Source organism: Elephas maximus, chromosome 3 (genome assembly GCF_024166365.1).
Source record: "Elephas maximus indicus isolate mEleMax1 chromosome 3, mEleMax1 primary haplotype, whole genome shotgun sequence".
Lineage (NCBI taxonomy): Eukaryota > Metazoa > Chordata > Mammalia > Proboscidea > Elephantidae > Elephas > Elephas maximus.
Window position 1 is genome coordinate 146771650 of NC_064821.1, and position 23891 is coordinate 146795540.

The 23891-nt window shown below is 42.9% G+C and overlaps 2 protein-coding genes across 9 annotated transcripts in view; one reads left to right on the forward strand and one right to left on the reverse strand.

Moving 5' to 3' along the window:
- LOC126073260 (TLC domain-containing protein 4-like) overlaps positions 1 to 4483 on the reverse strand; it is a 122829-nt gene extending 118346 nt beyond the window's left edge. For 3 of the 5 annotated variants that reach the window (XR_007516698.1, XM_049879726.1, XM_049879725.1), the window contains exon 1: positions 3665 to 4451. The gene's annotated coding sequence lies outside the window, so the exon portion shown is untranslated. Of the gene's footprint in view, positions 1 to 2665; positions 3643 to 3664 lie in introns of those variants that run through there. The other 2 variants (XM_049879722.1, XM_049879723.1) reach the window with 2 other exon arrangements.
- Positions 1 to 23891, forward strand: part of ALG14 (ALG14 UDP-N-acetylglucosaminyltransferase subunit) — a 925968-nt gene that overhangs the window by 786737 nt on the left and 115340 nt on the right. For 3 of the 4 annotated variants that reach the window (XM_049879730.1, XM_049879733.1, XM_049879732.1), the window contains exons 1-2: positions 12684 to 12888; positions 19751 to 19902. In XM_049879730.1, the coding sequence (XP_049735687.1) occupies positions 12753 to 12888; positions 19751 to 19902 (288 nt within the window). In that variant the 5' untranslated portion in view covers positions 12684 to 12752. Of the gene's footprint in view, positions 1 to 12683; positions 12889 to 19750; positions 19903 to 23891 lie in introns of those variants that run through there. The other variant, XM_049879731.1, reaches the window with a different exon arrangement.

Sequence of the window (23891 nt, forward strand, 5' to 3'; positions counted from 1 at the left end):
TTGCTCCTTTTTATACTGAATCGTTTGTTTTGCTTTGAAGTGGATAGAACTGCCGGGAAACTCTCCTTTTTACAGTTGTCCTATCAGCTGCCTTTCATCAATGTGGTCCTGCACCCACCACACATCAGATGCATTCCACACTCCCTTCCGTCCCCACCAACAGGGGTCCGGGTCCCAGTCAACCCTGTGGCCCCCACAGCTCTCTGCCAGCATCTCAAACCTCTGTGTCCAGTCTGCTCAGCTACAACCTGTTTCTCCACCCACTGGACAAATGATTTTCAAATCATGGGATGATCCATCAGTGGGCTCTGTGTTTTTAAGAACACAAAGTAGAATAAAAAAGAAAGGAAAACAGAATGCAAGACACAGGAAAAGTAAGCATTCTCTCATGAAACTTATGTCCTAGGTCTCAGTGTATAAATACATTTTGTACTGTGTAGTGTAGTCCAAAAATGTTTGAAACACTGTGGTAGACAAGCCTTTGTCCATCTAGTCAGCCTCCGCCCTGCTATTGGACCCGCTCTTCAGCTACTCCTTTGCCCTCCCTGCTGGTTCTGATTCTGAACAGACTTCCAGCTGTTTTCACAAACCCTGGCCTTTCACATTGATTCCCAAGCTCCTACTCATGCTTCCACAGGATTGCCTTCTCCCTGAGCAGACCAATGTTCTGAGCAAAGAAACACCACTTACTATTCCTGCCTGATTCTGCCTTCTTCTCAGATCTAAGATACGCTTACAGTGCATACAACTTTCGCACCATGACTAACAAGCCTCGGAGCAGTAGGACTTCATTTCTTTGAGTACTGCCTTTCATGCCAACAACAAAACAGCACCAAAGTTACTCTTGGAACAACTTAGATTTTCTTACGAACTTATGCACACTTTTGTCATGTAATGCAGTCTCTGTTATAATACATGCAGTGCCTGATATCAATACCAGGTGAATATAGTTCATCTTTAGTTTTGAGTTAGCCTGTTTCCCATCTTTGAGAACAGATGTTTATTCCATCTCCATACTGCTATCTTCTGCCCCCACAAGGCAAATGGAAGGAGGGGAAGCAGAACAAGGAGACGGGACTAGCCTGGTGGTATGCTATCCTCTAACTCTCAAGGCCAAGGGCACAAACTGTCCAGCACAGTTCCTCCCCCACTCCTGCCCTCCTTGTCCAATCACTCACAATTCTCACTCAGACAATTAATTATCTTCCTCTAAATAAAAACTTCAGTTTTGTGGGGTTTTTTTTTGGGGGGGGGGGTGGTAGGGGTTGGTATCTCAGTGTAGGCTATTGAGTATATTTTTCTCAGCCAAACTGAGTATTACATTTTTTAACCTTCCAAGAGATACTGAAACCTAAAAGCTTCCTTAAGGTGTGGGACACAGGATGTTAATCTGGGGATAAAGGTGGGAGAGATGCTGTGGTTTGAAGAATTTCGTATAAAATAAACTGCTGAGTTTCCTCTAATACATGTGAGGCCAGCTTTGAGAGAGGAACCTAAACGCTGGACCTCCTTTAGAGCACCAAGGGAGGAGGGCCAACAGGTGGGAGAACTGTAGGACAGGTGTGCTTGGTTTTGAGAGGCAAGAAACACTCTCAAAAGGGAAAGGGAGAGAAGGGCAGGTCACATTAGGGTACACTTCAGAATTTTCCTGACTTCCACCACTCCCTGTCTGCAGCCTAGCCCCTTTCCCATTTCCCAGTTAGGAGTCCAGAGGTCCTCCACTACCCCTCTGGTTATCGGGAGGGCCTTCCATTCCCCTCCAGAGCTGCTTCCTCCCCATTCTTTTGCTAGGAATGGTCTTAATCCGACTGTCTTCTTGCTGAGATAAGATTTCTAATAGCTCCAGCTCCCAAGGCTTGGGAATCAAATCTCCAATGGAGATGTCAGAAAATGAAGGAAAAAATAAGCCAACTCTTACATACACACTCCAGGGTTTATTCAAGAGACTCCAGGGAAGACCAGGCTTCTCTGGAGTTTGCTATCAAGTTTCAAGCCCTTGACCACTGCCATTCCTAGTCACCTCCAAGTATACAACTTTAGTAGCAAAGAGCCAAGATAGAGAAGGTTTAGAGTCAGAGGAATAGAAACACCAAACCCAATAGTGCAAATAATGATGACTGACTGCGGCACCCAGCTCCAGGCAGGTAAAACTCATGCAAGGTCTGACAGTAAGGATTCACACTTTGGGGGAAGGTAATGTGGCAAAGGAGTTCCTTGGGTGGAGCAAATGCTTAAATGCTTACCTGCCAATCAGGGGGTTAACCATTCCAATCCACCCAGAGGTGTCTCGGAAGAAGGCCTGGCAATCTACTAACAAAAATCAGCCATCGAAAACCCTGTGAAGCACAGTTCCACTCCAACACACATGGGGTGGCCATAAGTCTGAATCTACTCAACAGCAACTGGTTTGAATGTGAAAAAAGGAATTGCAGGGATAGGAAACAACAAGCACCCTTAAAGTATACCACCATCTGGACCACCTGATGGCAAAGGGGGGGGGGCGTGGCAAATACTGTAGACTAAAATCCGTGATTCCTTAAGCAAGTCTTTCAAAGTATCTAGCATGAGGGGAGTACACTTTTTAATTTAGTTCCACTCATAATTTTAGGAAAAGATAAAAGAAAAAAATATTCAGCCTCATATAAATAAACAGAAAAAACCAAACCCGTTGGCGTCCAGTTGACTGTGACTCACAGCGACCTTATCGGAGAGAGTAGAACTGCCGTACAGAGTTTCCAAGGAACGCCTGGTGCATTTCCAACTGCCGACTTTTGGTTAGCCGCCAAAGCACTTAACCACTAAGGCACCAGAGTTTCCCAATCTTATTAAAAAAAAAAAAAATAGCACTCTTAAAAGGGAACTGGGATTCTCTCATTTGCGACCTTAATCGGCTGTACAAAGATGAAGCTGCATAGCAGTCAACAAGATGTACTCACACAGCACTCTCTCCCGTAAAACACACAATCTAGTATTTACTCTCCTCAACTCCATTTATAACTGAGTAAAGACTTTACTAAAAGGACTGCTTTTTCCCTACTTCACGCATCAGCTCATAACGTGCACACAAACTCTTCCATTTAGTCCCCAAACTGGTATCTGAATTAATTTAAACACTACCAAAGATCATTCTTTGAGGAAGGTTTTGTATTTTCGTAGAAAAACATGCACGACATTAACACTCAAACCGGGACAATTAAGACAATACAGGCCAGCAACCACCCATGAAGGAGCTTGGACAGCCCAAAGTGCTTTCACAGAGGTTTTACACGCCGTTTGAGGCGATAGAAAACGCTGCCATTACGCTCCCCAGTCCATAGCTGGGGAAACTGAGGCGCTTCATTTAATAAACTCGCCCGGGTTCCAAAGGTAGTGCTGGAAATAGAAACCAGTTTCTCCCTGTGACTCTGTGCCGGGTCCCTCTCCCAGGAGACTCTTCAGCGTTCGGTGGCTAAAAACGGGACCCACTTGAGAACTGCAAGTGTAAATAAAGGCTACATGCTGCTAACCAAAAGGTCGGCAGTTTGATTCCACCAGGTGCTCCTCAGAAGCTCTTTGAGGCAGTTCTATTGTGCCCTATAGAGTCGAGATGCGTCGGAACGTTCTGGACGGCAACGTGCTTGGTTTTGAGGTTTGGTTTTGAAGAAGGCGGCGGGTAAGGACTTACCCACTTGAGGCACCTGACTGTGTACCGGCGACACGCGATTAGAACAAGAAAGCTTTTTCCGGATGCTCAGAGGTTTGTAACCACCTCTATGAGTTTAGACCCGGGAGACACAGCCAGGCAGATCCGGCAGGCCAAATCGCGCAGCCTGGAAAACGCGAGTGGAACACGGGCGTCTGGGCGGCGCGGGGACCGCGGGCCCGGGACCCCATCTGCGCCCGGAGCGGCACCCGGCCCTCGGAGAAGGGAAGATGCTGCGCCCGCCACACACACCTGCTGGAGCCCGCCCCTGAGCCCCGGGCCGCCTCCCGCGCTCCAGCCGCCCACCCAGCCCCTGGACGCAGGAGACCTCGGCCGCGCTAGGCCGGTGACCCGGAGCCGCTGTGACCTCTGCGCGCGGGCGGCGCTCTGCTGCGGGGGGAGCCGCGGGTCGAAGTGAGCTCGCCCACCACCCGGACGGGTCCCGGGGCGACTCGGAGCGCGGGCGGTGGCTGCGCCGGGACGAGAGAGGGCTGGGGGCGGGGGGGTGGTGGTTACAGACGCCTGGTCGTGCCGCCCGGCCGCCCCGCGAGATGCGCCGCGGAGCCGAGTTGAAGCTACCGCCGCACCCTCTCGGACTGCGGGCTCGGGTTACCGCAGGGCGGCTCCTTGAAGGAGCAGCGACCTCTCGGGCTTCAGGCGGCTGGGATTCCTGGACAAAGTGGACGGGGCCCCTAGGCTGGCAGAAGGAACGACCTTCAGGCCCTGGAACTTGGATCGCTGAAAGGACTCAAAAAACGCAAACACAAGAGGTGAGCCGCGGTGGGTTCCTGGAACAGCAAACCTCACCAGGAGCAGAGCGTACTGTTCCCGGGCTTTGCAAAGCAAGTAACAAAACTCGCAACTGGGGAGAACTGTGTTGGCCCCCACAGCTGTCCGTACCTCGGAGGCCACTGAACCAAAAACCTTTTCGGAGTATGAGTTTACAATCTGCCCCAAATGCTCAAATGCTAAGTAAATCAACTGCATGGTTTGGTCATCAGAAAGAAGATGAAAGGGCAATTGCTGATGTTTCCTGCCAACTCTGTCTTGGCGAGAAAGTCCAGTCCCGCCCTATTCTTGCTTGAGGTTGCAGGTGCCTGGCAACTGAGTAGAGGGCGTGTGTGAGAGAGGCACCCAGAGTGGCTTCCTTCGGAATCCGTGAAGAACACCCTCAAGAGGGTGCACCAACAAGCACTCCACCCCTACCCGGAGCCTCTCACATGCCGGGGTGGGGAAGTAGGATTTGAAATTTTTGGTGCTAACTTAGAATCCCAAACTGGCTAGTGCGTAAAGAAAGTTTGCCAGTAAACAGTAGATCTTCTGACGTGTTCTACACAGAGCCTCACAAAAACTTCAAGTGTTCTGATCAGCCAGACAGAATTGTTTTTAATAAAACAAAACAATGAAGAGATTGTTATAATTTTCAAAAAAAAAATTCTTTTCTGGAAAGAGATGAGTATAAATAATTTGTAAGCACCAATATTAATAACATAGGACAGTTATTTGTAAGAAATATCTATCACTAGAGCTAACATATTTGATCAAATGCACACACTGCCTCACACCCTACACTCATGGATTTTCAAGGAAGGAAAGCAATAGAAACCAGAAGGCCTGCAATGCTGTCTGTAAGTCTATTAGAGCTGTGTCGCTTTAGCTAACTGAACTTCACCAAGGTCCAATTTCTTTGTCTGTAAAGTGTAATGGTTCAAAATTACCTCTGAAGACCCAAGTCTTGGCAAATGGATCTCAGACTGACTTAGAAAAGACAAAACCTATGCCACTCTGCAGGGACGGAAACCTGCCCCACAATCAGGCAGGGACTAGGATCCTGCTGGACCCTGAATCCATGTTCCCCTTTTTTCCCCAAAACTCTCTCAGGACTCCAGGGCACCAGTGCCCTTTGACCACAGCCTGTCCCATCATAGCTGCTTCACAATGTGTATAGTCCCTGACAATTTTGGGTTGCCCCAGGCTGTCTTATGCACTCACGTAGCCATCTCATAACTCTCCGTGGGGAGGATGGTTATGTGCGCACAACTGGAGCCAGGCTGGCCTAGGCCCAGCAAGTGCAGATTCCACAAGGTCACCTCAGGACTCTATATCCTATATAGACTCTATACCCTCCAGACACTCTCCTATGCACGTGTCTGGTGGTTGATAATTGCTCTGTTCTTTCCTGATAAATGCACCACCATTATCCTTGATATACATATTCTCTAACATCCATAGCAGTAGCCAAGGCAAAGTAACCCCACAAAAACTCCCTTGTACTCTATGTCCCACTATATTCCTTCATGTTATTGCTGTTGTTAGGTGCCATCGAGCCAGCTCTGACTCATAGCCAGCTTATGTATGACACAATGTAATGTTTCCCCATCCGGTCCTGCACGGTCCTCAGAATTGTTGCTATGTTGCAGCCCGTTGTTGCAGCCACTTTATCAATCCAATCTCTCCACATTAAAAACCAAAAAACCAAACTCGTTGCCTTTGAGTCGATTTTAATTCATAGCGACCCTATAGGACAAAACAGAACTGCCCCATAGGGTTTTCCAAGGAGCGGCTAGCAAATTGGAACTGCTGACCTTTTGTTTAGCAGCTGAACTCTTACCCACCATTCCATCAGGGCCCTTCTTCACATTAGTCCTGTACAAATGCATCATCAAGTTCATAGGATTATTGACAGATGATACAGAGCATGTAATGAACACATCTAGGACAATGACTAAGATATGAAACTAAACCAAACCCCATTGCCATCGAGTTGATTCTGACTGATAGCGACCCAAAGGACAGAGTAGAACTGCCCCATAGGGTTTCCAAGGAGCCGCTGGAGGATTTAAACTGCTAACCTTTTGGTTAGCAGCCAAGTTCTTTAACCACTGTGCCACCAGGACTCCGAGATAAGAAAAGAACTCAATAAATATCTGAATTTGAGGCTCTTAAACTCTTCAATTAAACTTTTAAATTAGAACTCTATGACTTTACAAGTTATCTGTATCAAATATATAGTTTCCCAGAAAATGTTAATACAACTTAATTTCTTTAAAAATTTTATTTTATCCTTCCTATTCAAATCCTTAATCATTCTTAACTTTGTTTTACACATATTCCCTTTCCCAGGTCAGTCCCTCAAAATCCTGTTATTTATTGGATAAAATTTTTGCATTTTAAATGTGAAGAAGTATCAGGGAGGAGTTTCACTTACATTTTTAGTTAATTTAAACAGTTCGAGGCATCATTTCAGAAAAATGAAATTATTCACCCACACTTAAAGAGAAAAAATGTACAAATTCTTTTAAGTGAGGCAAATTTTTCTAATGAATTTCTGTTTCCTAAAATCCTTAATCTTCTAAATAGAGCCAGTTGTTTGGGAAACAGAGATGAAAAGCTGCTTCTTTTCAAAATAAGGTAATTGAAGTAAAAGTGTTTTTGGAACATCACCTCAATTCTCCACTCTGTTAGTGAAGATACAGCCTAAATGGCTACAAACACGTTGACCAGAAATGTTGATTTACTCAAAAGTAAGTAACCCCAGTCACTTTTTTCCTGTGTTACAGATCAAGAATTTTAGTATATCAAGAATTTTTGTAAGGTTGGATGAATATTTAAGAGCATTTCATGTTTTTCAGAATTTTTCAGGAAAGGTATTAAGAGCGGTTATCTCTGGGTAGGTAAGAGTCTGGATGTCTTTTGTATTCTTTTTATTTAACGTAATTTTTTTCTTGTGTGCATGTATATTGCGTTTGTTTACATTTTTATTGGTATTTATTATTATAAGAAGTTAATGAAAATAATACATATAATTGACAGAAACATCCATGAATGCCCTTCCGTTCCCTGCCCCACTTCTCCCCACCCCACTTCTCCCACATTCCAGTAAACCATCCTAAACGTTACCACCCTCAACTCTGTGGGGCATTCTTCATTTCCTAAATGATTTGCTTATACCAATTGTTTCTTGATTTTGTATTGACATCTTCTGCTATTTAAGGATTTCCCTCCTTTATGCACATTGCCAGCATCACTTTGTGCTCACCCTTCCTTCCAAAAAAGTCACATCATGGCTTTCATGCAAATCAATAATTAGGGTTTACATCATCCTGTCTGTGTAAATACAGTGCATTGCTGAATCAAGTAAGGTGCCATGAGAACGTTTTTCTTGAAGAATCTCCTGTTCTTCCTGGAGTTGTTAACTACCTTGCTTTTTCATTTATTTTTTTTATTTATCTCATCCAAATTTTATCCGAATGCTTCCACATAGCTATCAAATGTCCATCAATAACATCTCCCAATGCCCAAACGCACTGAGTTTTAGTTTTACGCTCTTATCTTGCAGAAGGATGGATTTCAACAGCTTACCAAGAGAAGAAGCATAGGAGATAAATTTTTTTGAGTGCTGGTATGTCCAAAAATGTCTGTTCTCCTCTGATAACTTAGATGGTTGAAGATTATTTTCCCTCAGCATTTTAAAGACACTTTTCCACTATCTTTTATTTCCAGAGTTGCTGTTGGAGGTCTAATGCGTTTCTGGCTCCCATTCCTCTGTATCTGCCCTGTTTTCCCCTCTAATGTCTTCCCATTGTCCCCTAGTAGTCTTAAATTTCACAATGATGTACCTTAGAACGGATCTTTCTTCATTGCTTGTTCTGGACACTCAGGGGATCCTTGTATCTGGAAATTTTTTATAATTTCTTTGATAATTTCCTCCCTTCTATTTTCTCCATTCTCTCTTTGTGAACTCTTGTTGGTAAGATGCTGGATTCTCCATATTATTATCTAATTTTATTTGTCTTTGTATCCTGTTGTCTTAGGCTAGGTTCTCTACAGAAGCAAACCAGTAAATCGTATATATATATATGTACATTCAAAAATTATTTTTTTTTACATAGAGAGATTTATATCAAGGAAATGGCTGACACAATTTTAGAGGCTGGAATGTCCCAAGACCCTGGGTCAGGATAGAGGCTTCTCCTGGTTCACATAGCCACAGGGGTGCTGAACCCAAGGTCAGCAGGTCAGAGAGCAGGGCCCTTGCTTACAGGCTGCAGTGAATCCCAATATCAGCAGGCAAGACCGCAGGTAACCTGCTAGCTCAAGTCCCAAGAACTGGAGGTCAAACGGGAGCCAGCTGCAAGATCCAGCACAAGAAAAAATTCCCCAAGCTTTGCCAGACTATCCACTTATATTCAAAGCAGGCCACACGCGCAGGGAAACTTCTTTTCAAGTGACTGGCTACTCACAGCAGATCCCATCATGGAGGTGATCACATAATATCAAATCTCATCATGGATGTGATGACAACACCATACAACTGCCAAATCAGTGAGAATCATGGCCCAGCAAAGGTGATACACTACCTTAACCATCGCAAAAAGTATTTGATGAAAGGTTGACTATGGGAAGGAATGAAGTCCATGAGCCAGATAACAACTTACCCACAAACCCCCTGAATAAGTGTTTCCCAAACTTGCCTGCTGATAGGCATTAACACACTGGTCAGATGTGCTGATTCCAAACCCCTCCTTTGGAAACTCTGATTCAGTAGTGGTGGACCCTGGGAGTCTGCTTTTTTTTTTTTTTTTTTTGTGCTTTAAGTGAAAGCTTACAATTCAAGTCAGTTTCTCATACAAAAACTTATACACACATTGTTATGTGACCCTAGTTGCTCTCCCTATAATGTGACAGCACATTCCTCCTCTCCACTCTGCATTTCCCTTGTCCATTCAACCAGCTCCTGTCCCCTTCTGCCTTCTCATCTCGCCTCCGGACAGGAGCTGCCCACAAAGTTTCAAGTTTCTACCTGAGCTAAGAAGCACACTCCTTACCAGTATCATTTTATGTCTTATAGCCTGGGCTAGTCTTTGCCTGAAGAGTTGACTTCAGAAATGGTTTTAGTTTTGCAGTGACAGAGAGTCTGGGGACCATGTACTCTGAAGTCCCTCCAGTTTCAGTCAGAACATTAAGTCTGATATTTTTATTAGAATTTGAGACCTGCATCCCAGTTTTCTCCTGTTCCATTAGGGATTCTCTGTTGTGTTGCCTGTCAGGGCAGTCATTGGTGGTAGCCAGGCAACAGCTAGTTCTTCTGGTCTCAGGCTAATGGAGTCTTTGGTTTATGTGGCCCTTTTTGTACCTTGGGCTCATGTTTTCATTGTTACTTTGGTGTCCATCATTCTCCTTTGCTCCAGGTGGCTTGAGACCATTTGGAGCACCTTAGATGGCTGCTTGCTAACTTTTAATACTCCAGACACCACTCACCAAAGTGGGATGCAGAACGTTGTCTTAATACATTTAGTTATGCCAATTGACCTAGATCTCCCCTAAAACCATGGTCCCCAGACCACCACCCCTTCCACTCTGTCCCTCAAAGTGTTTGGTTGTTTTCAGGAAACTTTTGGTTTAGTGCAGTTGTGCTGACTTCCCCTGTATTGTGTGTTGTCTTTCCCTTCACCTAAAATAATTCTTGCCTACTATCTAGTTAGCGAATACCCCTCTCCCTTGCTCCTCACCCTTGTAACTATCAAAGAATGTTTTCTTCTGTGATTAAACCTTTTCTTGAGTTCTTCTAGTAGTGGTTTCATACAATATTTGTCCTTTTGCAACTAATTTCCCTCAGCATAATGCCTTCCAGATTCTTCCACATTATAGATGTTTCACGGATTCATCGTTGTTCTTTATGGTTGTGTAGTACTCCATTGTGTGAATATACCATAATTTGTTTATTCATTCATCCATTGATGGGCACCTTGGTTGCTTCCATCTTTTTGCTATTGTAAACAGTGCTGCAATGAATATGAGTGCACATATATCTATTCATGTGAGGGCTCTTATTTCACTAGGATATATTCCAAGGCATGGGATGGCTGGATCATATAGTGGTTCTATTAGTAGCTTTTTAATGAAGTGCCAAATTGATTTCCAAAGTCATTATACCATTTTACATTCCCACAGAAGTGTTTAAGTGTGCCAGTCTCTCCACAACCTCTCCAATATTTATTATTTTGTGTTTTTTGGATTAATGCTAGCCTTGTTGGGATGAGATCGTATCTCATTGTAGTTTTGATTTGCATTTCTATAATGGCTAATGATCTTGAGCATTCCGTTATGAATCTGTTAGTTGCCTGAATGTCTTTTTTGGTGAAGTGGGAGTCCGCATTTTTAATCACACACTCTAGGCTCTATGCAAGTCAAGTTTCAATTTAGCAAAGGAATATATACTGTAGTACCATTATGCAGTAAGTTAGGATGCCTGGTTTGTGAGTCTGTATCTTCCATTGTTTCACTTGGACAAACTGTTTCAGCTTTCTAGGCCTCCTTAAACTAAACCCATTGAGGTCGAGCTGGTGCCAACTCATGGCTACCCTAAAGAACAGAGTAGAACTGCCTCATAGGGTTTCCAAAGAGTGCCTGATGGATTTGAACTGCTGACCTTTTGGTTAGCAGCTGAACTCCTAATCACTGCAGCACCAAGGCTCCCTAGCCTGCTTATTCACCTGTATATCTGTCCTTCCTAATCTCTTTTTGTCTGATGGGGACAAGATGAGGTCTACGGGGGACCGAAGGCAGTTGCATTTGGAGTGAAAAGACTTCTCCAATCTCAGTATTTTGATGGAGCTCACTGTAGATTAAATACAGATAAAAAGAAACAAAATGTGATTTGACGAAGTGTTAGCAAATCATCATTTTGACTGAGGACATTAGGAACGTACTGGGAATGCTTTGTAGCAAAATTAGTTGAATATTAATTGTAGCGACTATGCCTTTTCTATCCTGCCACCCTCAGCCACTGAACTTCCATTCTTCTCGGGAACGTGGAATAACTTAAAGTGATAACCTTCAACTAGTCTAGTCACACTTTTCGAGGCCTATGAAAACCCTTAGAAAAATTAAAAACATGAGTGTTGAAAAGGAGGCAGTTTGGGTGGGGGCAAAAATTCTATTTTTTGTACCCAGGCATCTTTTACTGGCAAACACTCTTCTGTATGTTTGAGTCTGTACAAGTGAAAAGATGACCAGGCACCAAAAAAAAAAAAAAAATTAATTTAGGGCCCCCACCCAAACTGCCTCTTTTCCAACACTCATACTTTAAACTTTTCTGGGGGTTTTCACAGGTCTCAAAGGGAGCCCTGGCGGCAGAGTGATTAAGAGCTGGACTAATAACCAAAAGGTCTGCACTTAGAATCCTCCAGCCAATCCTTGAAAACTCTATGGGGCAGTTCTACCTGGTCCTTTAGGGTTGCTACGAGTCGGAATCGACATGACGGTAAGAGCTTTGGTTTGTTTTTGTGTGTTTGCTGTGTAACAGAAGCATTTTCCTAGACAGTAGAGAAAAAAAAACCGATGCATGCCATCAGGTAGAATTCATAAAGTTGGTAGAGCTAAAACACCTCCTCACTTGGAAACTCTGGGGCCTTTAGGGCGCACAAGGGACCTGAACCTCTTCACGGTAGGAAATCAAACTCCTCCATGGCTTAACTGCCCATTTTTCAGTTGGTGGTTGTGCAGCAGCCGCACAAAGTCCCTTACCCAATAACACCAAACCTGTTGTTGTGGAGTCAACTCCGATTCATAGCGACCCTATAGGACAGAGGAGAACTGCCCCACATGGTTTCCAAGAAGCTCCTGGTGGCCTGGGACTGCTGACCTCTTAGTTATTAGTCGTAGCTCTTAACCACTACGGAACCAGGGTTTCCTTAAACCAAAAAACCAAACTCACTGCCACCGGGCGGACTCTGACTCATAGGAACCCTACAGGACAGAGTAGAATTGCTCCATAGGGTTTTTCAGGAGTGCCTGGTGGATTAGAACTGTCCACCTTTTGGTTAGCAACCGTACGTATTAATCACTACCCATCAGGGTTTCTAGGGGTTCCTCAGTGCAAACAAAAATCCCTGGAGCCTCAGGTTGTGGCTCGGCACTTAACTCCTCCCACTCAGTTCGCCCAAGCCCAGTCCGCCAAAAATAGCCTCACGAGGAGTTTGAGCCTCCTCGGCGCCCGTAGTGTTTGGACTTCACACGTCAGTTGTTGGTTCCAGGAAATAGTACGCATGTGTTTTTTTTTTTTTGCATGGAGGGTGTCCTAATTCTAGCAGCGCTGGGAGGAGGAACTGTGGCTGTCTTCATAGCATTGCGGTTTTGGATAGTGCTTCATCATCGAGTCGTGCCCCGTGAGTCTCTCAGTCTCCTGGTAGTGGCTGGGTCCGGTAAGTATCAGGCGGTGAGAGCCCGGCTTTGATCACGCACTACAAACCCCAGAGTGCATTGCGACGCTGCCGACTGATCCTCTTAGCACCACTTGAGCTTTGCATGCCGAGATTTGTAGTTTCTCTTCCTTAGTGGAACGGGTCAGCCCAGCCTGAGGAACGTGGTTGCTACTGCAGTCCCAAAAAACCCAAACCGGTGCTCTGAAGTCGATTCCTACTGACGGCGACCCCATGTGTAACAGAGTAGAACTGCTCCATAGGATTTTCTTGGCTGTGATCTTTAGCGAAGCAGATCGCCAGGCCTACTACGGTCCAGGCGCCACTTAATTTACTTAACCAAACCAAAAACCAAACTCGTTGCCATCGAGTCCATTCCGACCCATAGCGACCCTACCCTGGTGGTGTAGTGGTTAAGTGCTACCTTGCTATCCAAAAGATTGGCAGTTCGAATCCAGCAGGTGCTCCTTGGAAACTCTATGGGGCAGTTCTACCCTGTCCTGTAGGGTCGCTATGGGATTAATTTACTTACACTTAAGTAATTTACACTTACCTGTAATAAAGCCGCTCTGTTAGGTATATTTTTCTGCGAAATAATTAGTGAACAGAAAGGACGCAGAAACCTTTTGATGTTAACATGCGATTTTGCTGTATAAAAATTGCTGTTTTGTGTTAATAATCCAGGCTTTTTGTATTTAGTTTAGCAAACATGAGTACTACATAATAAAAGAGGCAAAGTGGATTGTCACATTTATAAATATATAAAACCCACGAGGATAAAAACAATTTTGCCAAGGGCAATGGAATAGGCACAGGATAGAGTGTCAATATGAACAACGGACTGTCCTGTCAGGGAATACAGTCTAAACACATACAGTCCAGACACTTACAGTTTTAAATGGACAGTTTCAACAGGGATATATATGCCATATATATATTGGGAAGTGCCAGGAGATTATATCCATACACAAGTAGTCCCCTGATTAGGAATGAGTTCTGTTCCTAAATCTGTCTTTAAGTTGAATTTGTAGTAAGTATGAACACTTAGGTACAGTTCACATTTAAAGTCAGTCAAATGTTTGTCTTAGTATATAATATATACTATACTTTTCTATGCATAAAAAATATTAAAGAAACACTTCAGATACATGAAAAGATCTTTAACATAATGTTGTTGATAGGTGCTATCGAGTCGGTTCTAACTCACAGTGACCCTGTATACAAGAGAACAAAACACTGCCTGGACCTGTGCCATCCTCATAATCATTGTTACATGTGAGCCCATTGTTGCAGCCACTGCATTGGTCTATCTTGTTGAGGGTCTTCCTCTTTTTCAGTGACTCTCTACTTCACCAAACATGATGTCCTTCTCCAGGGACTGGTCCCTCCTGATAACATGTCCAAAGTACTTAAGATGAGGTCTTCCCATCCTTTATTCTCAGGAGCATTCTTGTTGACGTAGACTGTCAGGTCCTTTATTCTAGTCTAGAAGCTCAGCTGAAACCTGTCCACTATGCGTGACCCTGCTGGTATTTGAATACCAGTGGCATAGCTTCCAGCATCACAGCAACACACAAGCCACCACAGTATGACAAACTGACAGATGCATGGGGTTTAACATAATAATACAGTAATAATAATAATGATTTAATGCACCTCACAAAGTAATACCTGTTAGTTATTATGAACTATTTTATGTACCTCAAATTTTTAATGTAATATGCTCTACGAGGGTTGGTTCTTAACTACAGGTTGTATGTAAGTCGGACATTTGTAATCCAGGTACTGCCTTTAAAATAATAATTGTATAACAAGTGTTCTAAAATTATATTCAAGTATAATCCCTTACTTTATTCACTGAGCATTTTTTGAGCCAGGCACTATGCAAAACTCTGTAAATACAAAACTGACAGTTGCTATTTGCCATGGAGTGCTATGTGTTGGGCACTGTGAAAGGTGTGAAGATACAGCAGTGAATGAATCTGAGAATTTAGAAAAACTATTGTTGTTGTTGTGTGCCGTGAAGTCGATTCTGATTCATAGTGACCCCATGTGACAGTAGAACTACCCCACAGCATTTTCTAGGCTGTAATCTTTGAGGAATGAGCCGTGGTGGTGCAGTGATTAAGTGCTTGCCTTTTAACTGGAAAGTCAGCAGGTTGCACTACCAGATTTACCACCTTCAGAACCCTGTCCTATAGGTCACTATGAGTCAGAACCAACTCAGTGGCAGTGGGTTTGGGTTTGGTTTGGAGTCTTTGCAGGGAGAGATCACCAGGTCTTTCTCCTGCAGGGCTGCTGGGTAGGATCGAACAGCCAACTTTTTGGTTAGCAGCTGAGTGGTTAACTGCTACACCACCAGGGCTTCCTATAGAAAAACTAATAGGCATTTGCCACACTGAGATAACCTGAGAAGTGCAGACTGCTGTGGAAGTCTTTGGGAAGGGCAACACTTTATTTGAACTTGAGACAGAAAGCTTCCAGGAAGAAATGTTGGTAGCTGAGACCCGAAAGATGACCAAGAATGAGCTAGGCAAGGTGGAGTCAGGCTTCAGTTCTGAGTTAGAAGGGTGTCCAGGGGCCATAGTCTTCGGGGTACCTCCAGTCTATTTCAAACTAGTAAGTCTGCTCTTTTTTGTGAATTTGATCTTTTCTTTTACATTTTTCTCCTGCTCTGTCCAGGACCCTGTGTTGTAATCCCAGTCAGAGTGGTGCGTAGTGGTAGCTGAGCACCATCTACTTCTTCTGGTCTTGGGGTCACATAGACTGTGGTTCACGTGGTCTATTAGTCCTTTGGACTAATTGCTCCCTTGGGTCTTTAGTTTTTTTCCCTCTCCTTTGCTCCGGACTAGAAGAGACTGATAGTTGTATCTTAGATGGCTACTCGGAAGCTTTTAAGACCCCAGATGCTACTCACCAAAGCAGGATGTAGAATGATGTCTTCAAAAGTATGTTGTCCCAGTTGACCTAGATGTCCCATGAGTCTATGGTCCTTTGCCTTTGAGTCTGGAAGCTTCATCCTGTGAGTTGTTTAGCTGTGTCTAAGAGGTTTCCCTGGCTGTGCCCCTTGTGTGCTCTGTTGTCTATATTAATATATGAGGAGTCATGTATTTAGAAATTTTCGTCACCAAATCTGTATCTGCCAGTGAATGTGCACCCTTACTCCCTCACCTTTTGGCATATCTACCTATTTATCTATCTATCTGTCTACCTGTTTATCCATTTGTAGATAATTGTTTGTTAATAGTATTGTTGCGGGATTGTCTATGTATACTAAAAACCAAAAACCAAACCCAGTGCCGTCAAGTCAATTCTGACTCATAGTGACCCTACAGGACAGAGTAGAACTGCCCCATAGAGTTTCCAGGGAGCGCCTGGCGGATTCGAACTGCTGACCCTTTGGTTAGCAGCCATAGCACTTAACCAGTAGGCCACCAGGGTTTCCCTATGTATACTAAAAAAAAAAAACTAGTTACCATAAAAAAAGACAGAACCAAACCCGTTGCCGTCAAGTCGATTCCGACTCATAGCAACCCTACAGAACAGAGTAGAAGTCCTCCATAGGGTTTCCAAGGAGCAGCTGGTGAATTTGAACTGCTGACCCTTTGGTTAGCAGCCGAGCTCTTAACCACCGCACCACCAGGGCACCTGTAGTTACCAGAAACCAAACCCTTTTGCTGTCGAGTCGATTTCGACTCATAGTAATCCTATAGGACAGAGTAGAACTGCCCCATAGGGTTTCCAGGGAGTGCCTGGTGGATTCGAACTGCCATCCTTTTAGTTAGCAGCTGTTATGGATTGAATTGTATGCCCCCAAAATATCTGTCAACTTGGCTAGGTCATGGTTCCTAGTATGGTATGATTGTCTATGATTTTATCGTCTGATGTGATTTCCCTACATGTTGTAAATCGTATCACTATGATTGTAATAAGATGGATTAGTGGCAGTTATATTGATGAGGTCTACAAGATTAGATAGTGTTTTAAGCTAATCTCTTTAGAAATATAAAAGAGAGAAGCGAGCAGGGAGACATGGGAATCTCATACCACCAAGAAAGCAGTGCTGGGAGTGGAGGGTGTCCTTTGGACCTGAGATTCTTATGCAGAGAAACTCCCAGAAAAAGGGAAGGTTGATGACATAGACCTTCCTCCAGAGCCAATGGAGAAAGCCTTAGCCTGGCGCTGATGCCATGAGTTTGGACTTGTAGCCTACTAGACTATAAGAGAATAAATTTCTCTTTGTTAAAGCCATCCACTTGTGGTATTTCTGTTATAGCAGCACTAGATGACTGAGACAGCAGACACAGCTCTTAACCACTATACCACCAGGGTTTTCAGTAGCTACCATAGTTGTCCTTTATTCCTGCAGTCCTCTCAGTGTTACAGTGACGTTTTAATTGCAGTGGAAGATGTTGCGGCTATTAGGTTTTATTCTTAATTGTTCCAACTGTGAAAACAAGTACCTACTTTGCAAACTACTCTACTTTTTCCAGGCTATAAGATACTAAAGTGAGAATAAATCAGATGTGTAAATTACTTGCCCTAGGCAAGAAGATGGGTAACAACTTATCAAGTTAAAGTATGGTTCTAATTCCTGAAATTTATACTAAATGTGTCCCACTTTAATTTCTATATCTAATTCCTCCTAGAATCTAGAGAGAGCCCCTCCCCTTTTCTACTTACAAAAGAAGAATTTGTGTTGAGTACTGCTTTATTTGTTTGACTAGCCTTCTATATGCTGACAGTGTCACTGTTGAAAGCTTTTGCTTACAGCAATGAGGGAGATGTGGGGGTGCCTCATAGATAGGGAGAACAGCATGAGCAGAGCACTGAGGAGGTAACAAGTAAGATGAATGCAGAGAATGGTAAGGACATTAACCGGGCCAAGGCAGAGTCTGTGAAATGAACTCGAACATGGAGTGGTATAATAGGGCTCATGGATGAGAATTTAAAATGCTTTGCTTACATTTAAGTGAATTTGAGTTACTCTTACTTTTACAGTTAATCTGCATCTTGGTCATGTAGTGCTGCTGTAACAGAAATACTACAAGTGAATGGTTTTAACAAAGAGAAGTTTATTCTCCCACAATCCAGTAGGCTAGAAGTCCGAATTCAGGGTGTCGGCTCCAAGGGAAGGCTTTCTGTCTCTGTTGGCTCTGGGGGAAAGTCCTTGTCATCAGTCTTCCCTTGGTCTGGGAGCATCTCAGTGCAGGAACCTCAGGTCCAAAGGTGCTATGAGGTGGTATGAGGTCCCCCATGTCTCTCTGCTCGCTTCTCTCTTTTATATCTCAAAAGAGATTGGTTTAAGACATTGTCTAATCTTGTAGATCTCATCAATATAAGTGACATATATTTTTGAGGGCACAGTTCAGTCCATGACAATATGATAGGCAGATGTTCCTTGACTTTTTTCCAGGAAGAAAACCTCCACCATAAGCACAGGTGATTTTTAAATTCGTGCTTTTTTTTTTTTTAATTGTGGTACATATATGTGTAATGTTAACATTTTTCATTTCAAAATTTTTCACATATACAGTTTTGGAGATTGTATGATTTCTAAAACATAGAGTTGTTTGGCAAAGCTGGTAAATCTTATCGTGGACCTGCATTGTGCCAAAAGCTCTGCTAGGAGCTGGGGATGAAGCAGGGAACTAACCTGTTCCTTAGGAAGACACAGCCCTGCTGGTCAGTGCTCATTTCTCCCTTATCTTCTTCTCACAGAAACCTTAAGTGACTGCCTTCCTGTTTTGACTTCCTTGCTTTCCTGACCTTTCCTTACCTTCACTTTTCTTCCCAGTATTCCCGCCATCCCTTGAACTCGTGTTTCAGATCTTGCCATTTCATCTGCTAAAATTCTCTCCCCCTGCCTAATGATCTCTCTACTCCTGCCTGTATGTTGTAGTTAACTAGTGCTGCTATAACAAAAATATCACAAGTGGATGTGTTTAACAAACAGAAATTTATTCTCTTACAGTTTAGGAGGCTGGAAGTCCAAATTCAGGGTGCTAGCTTCAGGGGAGGGCTTTCTCTTTCTGTAGAGTCTGGGGGAATGTCCTTGTCATCAATCTTCCCTTGGTCCAAGAGCTTCTCAGCATAGGGACCCCAGGTCCAAAGGACATGCACGTTCCTGGCTCTTCTTGCTTGGTGGTAATAAGGTCCCCCTGTCTCTCTGCTTGCTTCTCTTATATCTCAAAAGAGATTGACTTAAGATACAACCAAATCTTACTGAATGAATCCTGCCTCATAAATCATAGAGGTTAGGATTCACAACAATGGGATAATCACATCAGATCACAAAATGGTGGATAACCACACCATACTGGGAATCATGGCCTAGCCAATTTGACACACATTTTTGGGGGACACGATTCAATTCATGACTCTGTCCGTTACCTTCATATCTCAAGTCATCCCTCAGACTTTACTAGGGTTCTCCTCTACTCTTCTGGCATTGTTTTTCATAACTGCTTGCTCCCCACATTTTAATTTTTCTTGCTATCTTGTATCCTTATTTATCTTTGTGCATGCACACAGCATGTCCGTGTATGTGTGTGTGTATCCCACCCCCCACCAGGCTTGATAACAGGAGCTAAGATAAGCACTTCTTGGTACCTTCCTCAGCACCTAGTGCTAGTACTGATTTTATTTTTATAACATTATCTTCTCCACCCATCATGTAAAAATAGTATTTATACAAGGGCAGAGATTAATGTTTCCAAATGTTCCTCTGTCTTTTGAGAAATACAGAATTTTGGTGTGTATGTGTGTGTTTTCCCAGAAAACATAACATTGGTATGACATGGTCAAATGGATATATATGTCCACTGTAGGTTTCTTAATCTTAGGCCTTACAATATTTTTCCAGGTGGGCATACCACTGAAATCCTGAGACTGCTTGGGAACCTGTCTAATGCTTATTCTCCAAGGCATTATATCTTTGCTGACACGGATGAAATGAGTGCCCATAAAATAAGAGCTTTTGAAGTAGATCGAGCTGAAAGATACTCCAGTACCATGGTAAGTGATCGTTTCTAAAAAAGCTACAACTTGTCCGTTGTGTTTAATTATCTCTGAAAATAATATGATGATGCTTAAGTGCCCTGCCCACACGAAGCATCCAGATGTTTATTGCTGATGAAGTGTATTTCCTTTACTACCAAAGATAAGAATTTGTTCAAAATAAATGTGCATATTAAAGGTGGTTGCTTAATTGCTTTTATTTTCTTTATTTTAAATAGAGGAAACAGTTTTTTAGCTAATTCCAGTTATGAAAGTTGTTATTTACAGTTCCATACATAAAGTGTCCAGCTTGTGTGTTTCCTGGCTCTTTGTCAAAGTATTGCATTTATCAATAATTTATTTGTCAATGTAAAGTTCTTTGTCAATGTATTGCATTTATTGATAATTGTCTTTTCCTACGACTTTTTTTTTTCTGTGTGTAAACCTTTTTGTTGGTTTGTTTTTTATAATAGTGGTTGTGATGGTTAAGATTGTGTGTCAGCTTGGCTAGGCCAGGATTCTCAGTGTTTTGGCAATCATATAATGTGCAGTCACTTCTCTGTTGAGATTTGATATGTGATCACCCTCACGATGCGATCTGCTGTGAGTAGCCAATCAGTTGAAAGGGAATTTCCTTGGGCGTGTGGCCTGCATTGAATATAAGTAGACATTCTGGCAAGGCTTGGGGGCTTTTTCCTCGTGCTGGATCCTGCAGCTAGCTGCTATTCATCTGACCTTCGGTTCTTGGGACTTGAGCTAGCAGCTTACCTGCAGTCTTGCCTGCCGATCTTGGGAATCATCCATCTTCAAAGCCTGTGAGCAAGAGCCCTGCTCTCTGACCTACAAATCTTGGGTTCACCAGCCCCTGCAGCTATGTGAATCAGGAGAAGCCTCTATCTTGACCCACGGACTTGGGATATTGCACCCTCTATGACTGCGTGAGCCATTTCCTTGATGTAAATCTCTTTTTATATATATATTTATACACTTTACTGGTTTTGCTTCTCTAGAGAACCCAGTCTAAGACAGTGGTATCATACAATATTTGTCCTTTTGCATAGTATTGCATTGTATGTACCACAGTTCGTTTACCCATTCATCTGTTGATAGGCACTTAGGTTGTTTCCAGCTTTTTGCTGTTGTGAATAATGCTGCAATGAACATGGGTGTGCATGTGTCTATTTGTGTCATGGCTTTTATTTCCCTAGGGTATATACCTTTTTTTTTTTATGTATACCTAGGAGTGTGATTGCTGGGTCATATGGTATTTCTGTTTCTAGCTTTTTAAGGAAGTGTCATAGCATTTTCCATAGTGGTTATACCATTTTACATTCCCACCAGCACTGTATAAGGGTTCCAGTCTCCCTATAACTTCACCAGCATTTGTCATTTTATGTTTTTTTGGATTAGTGACATTCGATTGATCTCATTGTAGTTTTCATTTGCAACTCTCTAATGGCTAATGATCATGAGCATTTCTTCATGTTTTGTTAGCAGCCTGAAATATCTTCTTTGGAGAAGTGTCTGTTCATGTCCTCTGCCCATTTTTTAGTTGCATTGTTTGGTTTTTTGTCGTCGAGATGATTTCTGTGATTTAGAGATTAACTCCTTGTTGGATATGTCTTAGCCAAAATTTTTTCCCCAGTCTTTAGGTTCTGTTTTTTACTCTTTTGGAGAAGTCTTTTGAGGAGGATAAGTGTTTAATTTTTAGGAGGTCTCATTCACCTAGTTTATCTTCCCCTGTTTGTGCATTTTTAATTATAGTTTTTGTGTATTTTTATACTATTTACGCCATGTATTAGGGGCCCTAGTGTTGTTCCTATTTTTCCTTCCTTGATCTGTATAGTTGTAGGTTTCATATTTAGGTCTTTTTTTTTTCCCCCCCCAACACCTTCACTTTGCACTCCAGGTCTAGGGTTTGAAGTGGCCCAGGGACATGCTTGGTTCTTTATCATCTCATTTATTCACGGAAATGTGCCATGAGGAAGGTGATAGTACAGTTCTCAGCTGGTAGGGAGAAATCAAAGCCCATCAGTAACATTTTCCAAGTCAGACACAGTTAGTGGGGGAATTCTGACAACCTATTTTTTTTTTTTATTGTGCTGTAGATGAAGGTTTACAGAACAAACTAGTTTCTCATTAAACGGTTAGTACACATATTGTCTTATGACATTGGTTAACAACCCCACGACATGTCAACATTCTCCTTTCTTTTCCTTGGGTTCCCTATTACCAGCTTTCCTGTCCCCTCCTGCCTTCTAGTCCTTGCCCCTGGACTGGTGTGCCTCTTTAGTCTTGTTTTGTTTTATGAGCCTACCTAATCTTTGGATGAAGGGCGAACCTCTGGAATGACTTCATTACTGAGCTAAAAGGTGTCCTGGGGCCATACTCTTGGGGTTTCTCCAGTCTCTGTCAGGCCAGTAAGTCTGGTCTTTTTTTGTGAGTTAGAATTTTGTTCTACGTTTTTCTCCAGTTCTGTCCAAGATGCTCTATTGTGATACCTGGCAGAGCAGTCAGTGGTGGTAGCTGGGCACCATCTAGTTGTACTGGACTCAGTCTGGTGGAGGCCATCGTGGCTGTGGTCTGTTAGTCCTTTGGATTAACTTTTCCCTTGTATCTTTAGTTTTCTTCATTCTCGTTTGCTCCTGAAGGGGTGAGACCAGAGGACTATCTTAGATGGCCACTCACAGGCTTTTAAGACCCCAGATGCTACTCACCAGAGTAGAATGTAGAACATTTTCTTTATAAAATGGTATGCCAGTTGAGCTAGATGTTCCCCAAGACCATGGCGCCCACAGCCCTCAGCCCTGTAATTCGATCCCTCAGGGAATTTGGATGTATCTATGGAGCTTCCATGACCTTGCCTTGTACAAGTTGTGGTGGCTTCCCCAGTATTGTGTACTGTCTTACTCTCACCAAAGTTACCGCTTATCTATTGTCTATTTAGTGTCTTTCTATCCCTACCCCTCCCCTCCCTCATAACCATCAAACATTATTTCTTTTTCTGTGTAAACCTTTTAATAAATTTTTATAGTAGTGGTGTTATACGGTATTTATCCTTTTGTGATTGACTTATTGCACTCAGCATAATATATTTAGGTCTTTGATATAATATATTTAAGTCTTTAACTTTGAATTAGTTTTTGTATATGGTGAGGCATGGGTCCTATTTCATTTTTTTACAGATGGACATCCAGTTTTGCATTTGTTGAAGAGACTGTCTCTTCTCCATCTAATAGCTTTTGGCCCCTTGTCGAAGATCACCTGACCATGGGTGGATGGATTTACTTCTAGGTTCTCAATTCGGTTCCATTGGTCTATGTGCCTGTCATTGCACCCATACCAGGCTGTTTTGATTACCGTGGCTGTGTAGTAGGTTCTGAGATTAGGAAGTGTGAGACCTCCTACTTTGTTCTTCTTCAGTAATTCTTTATTTATCCCTTGCCTCTTTCCTTTCCGTATAAAGTTTGTGCTTAGTTTTTCTATCTCATTAAAGAAAGCTTTTGGAATTTGGGTCGGGATTACATTATATCTATAGATTGCTCTGGGTAACATTGACGTTTTCACAATATTAACTCTTCCTAGCCATGAATATGGTATGTTTTTCCATTTATGTAGGTCTCTTAGTTTTTTGCAGTGGTGTTTTGCAGTTTTCTTTGTATAGGTCATTTATGTCTCTGATTAGATTCATTCCTAAATATTTTATTGGGGGGGGGGGACTATTGTAAATGCTATTGTTTTCCTGATTTCCTTTTCCAAGTTCTTTTTTTTGTTATGTTGTTGTTGTTGTTAGGTGCCGTCAAGTCAGTTCCGATTCACAGCGACCCTATGCACAACAGAACGAAAAACTGCCCAGTCCTGAGCCATCCCCACAATCGCTGCTATGCTTGAGCCCATTGTTGCAGCCACTGTGTCGATCCACCTTGTTGAGGGTCTTCCTCTTTTCCGCTGACCCTGTGCTCTGCCAAGCATGATGTCCTTCTCCAGAGACTGATCCCTCCTGACAA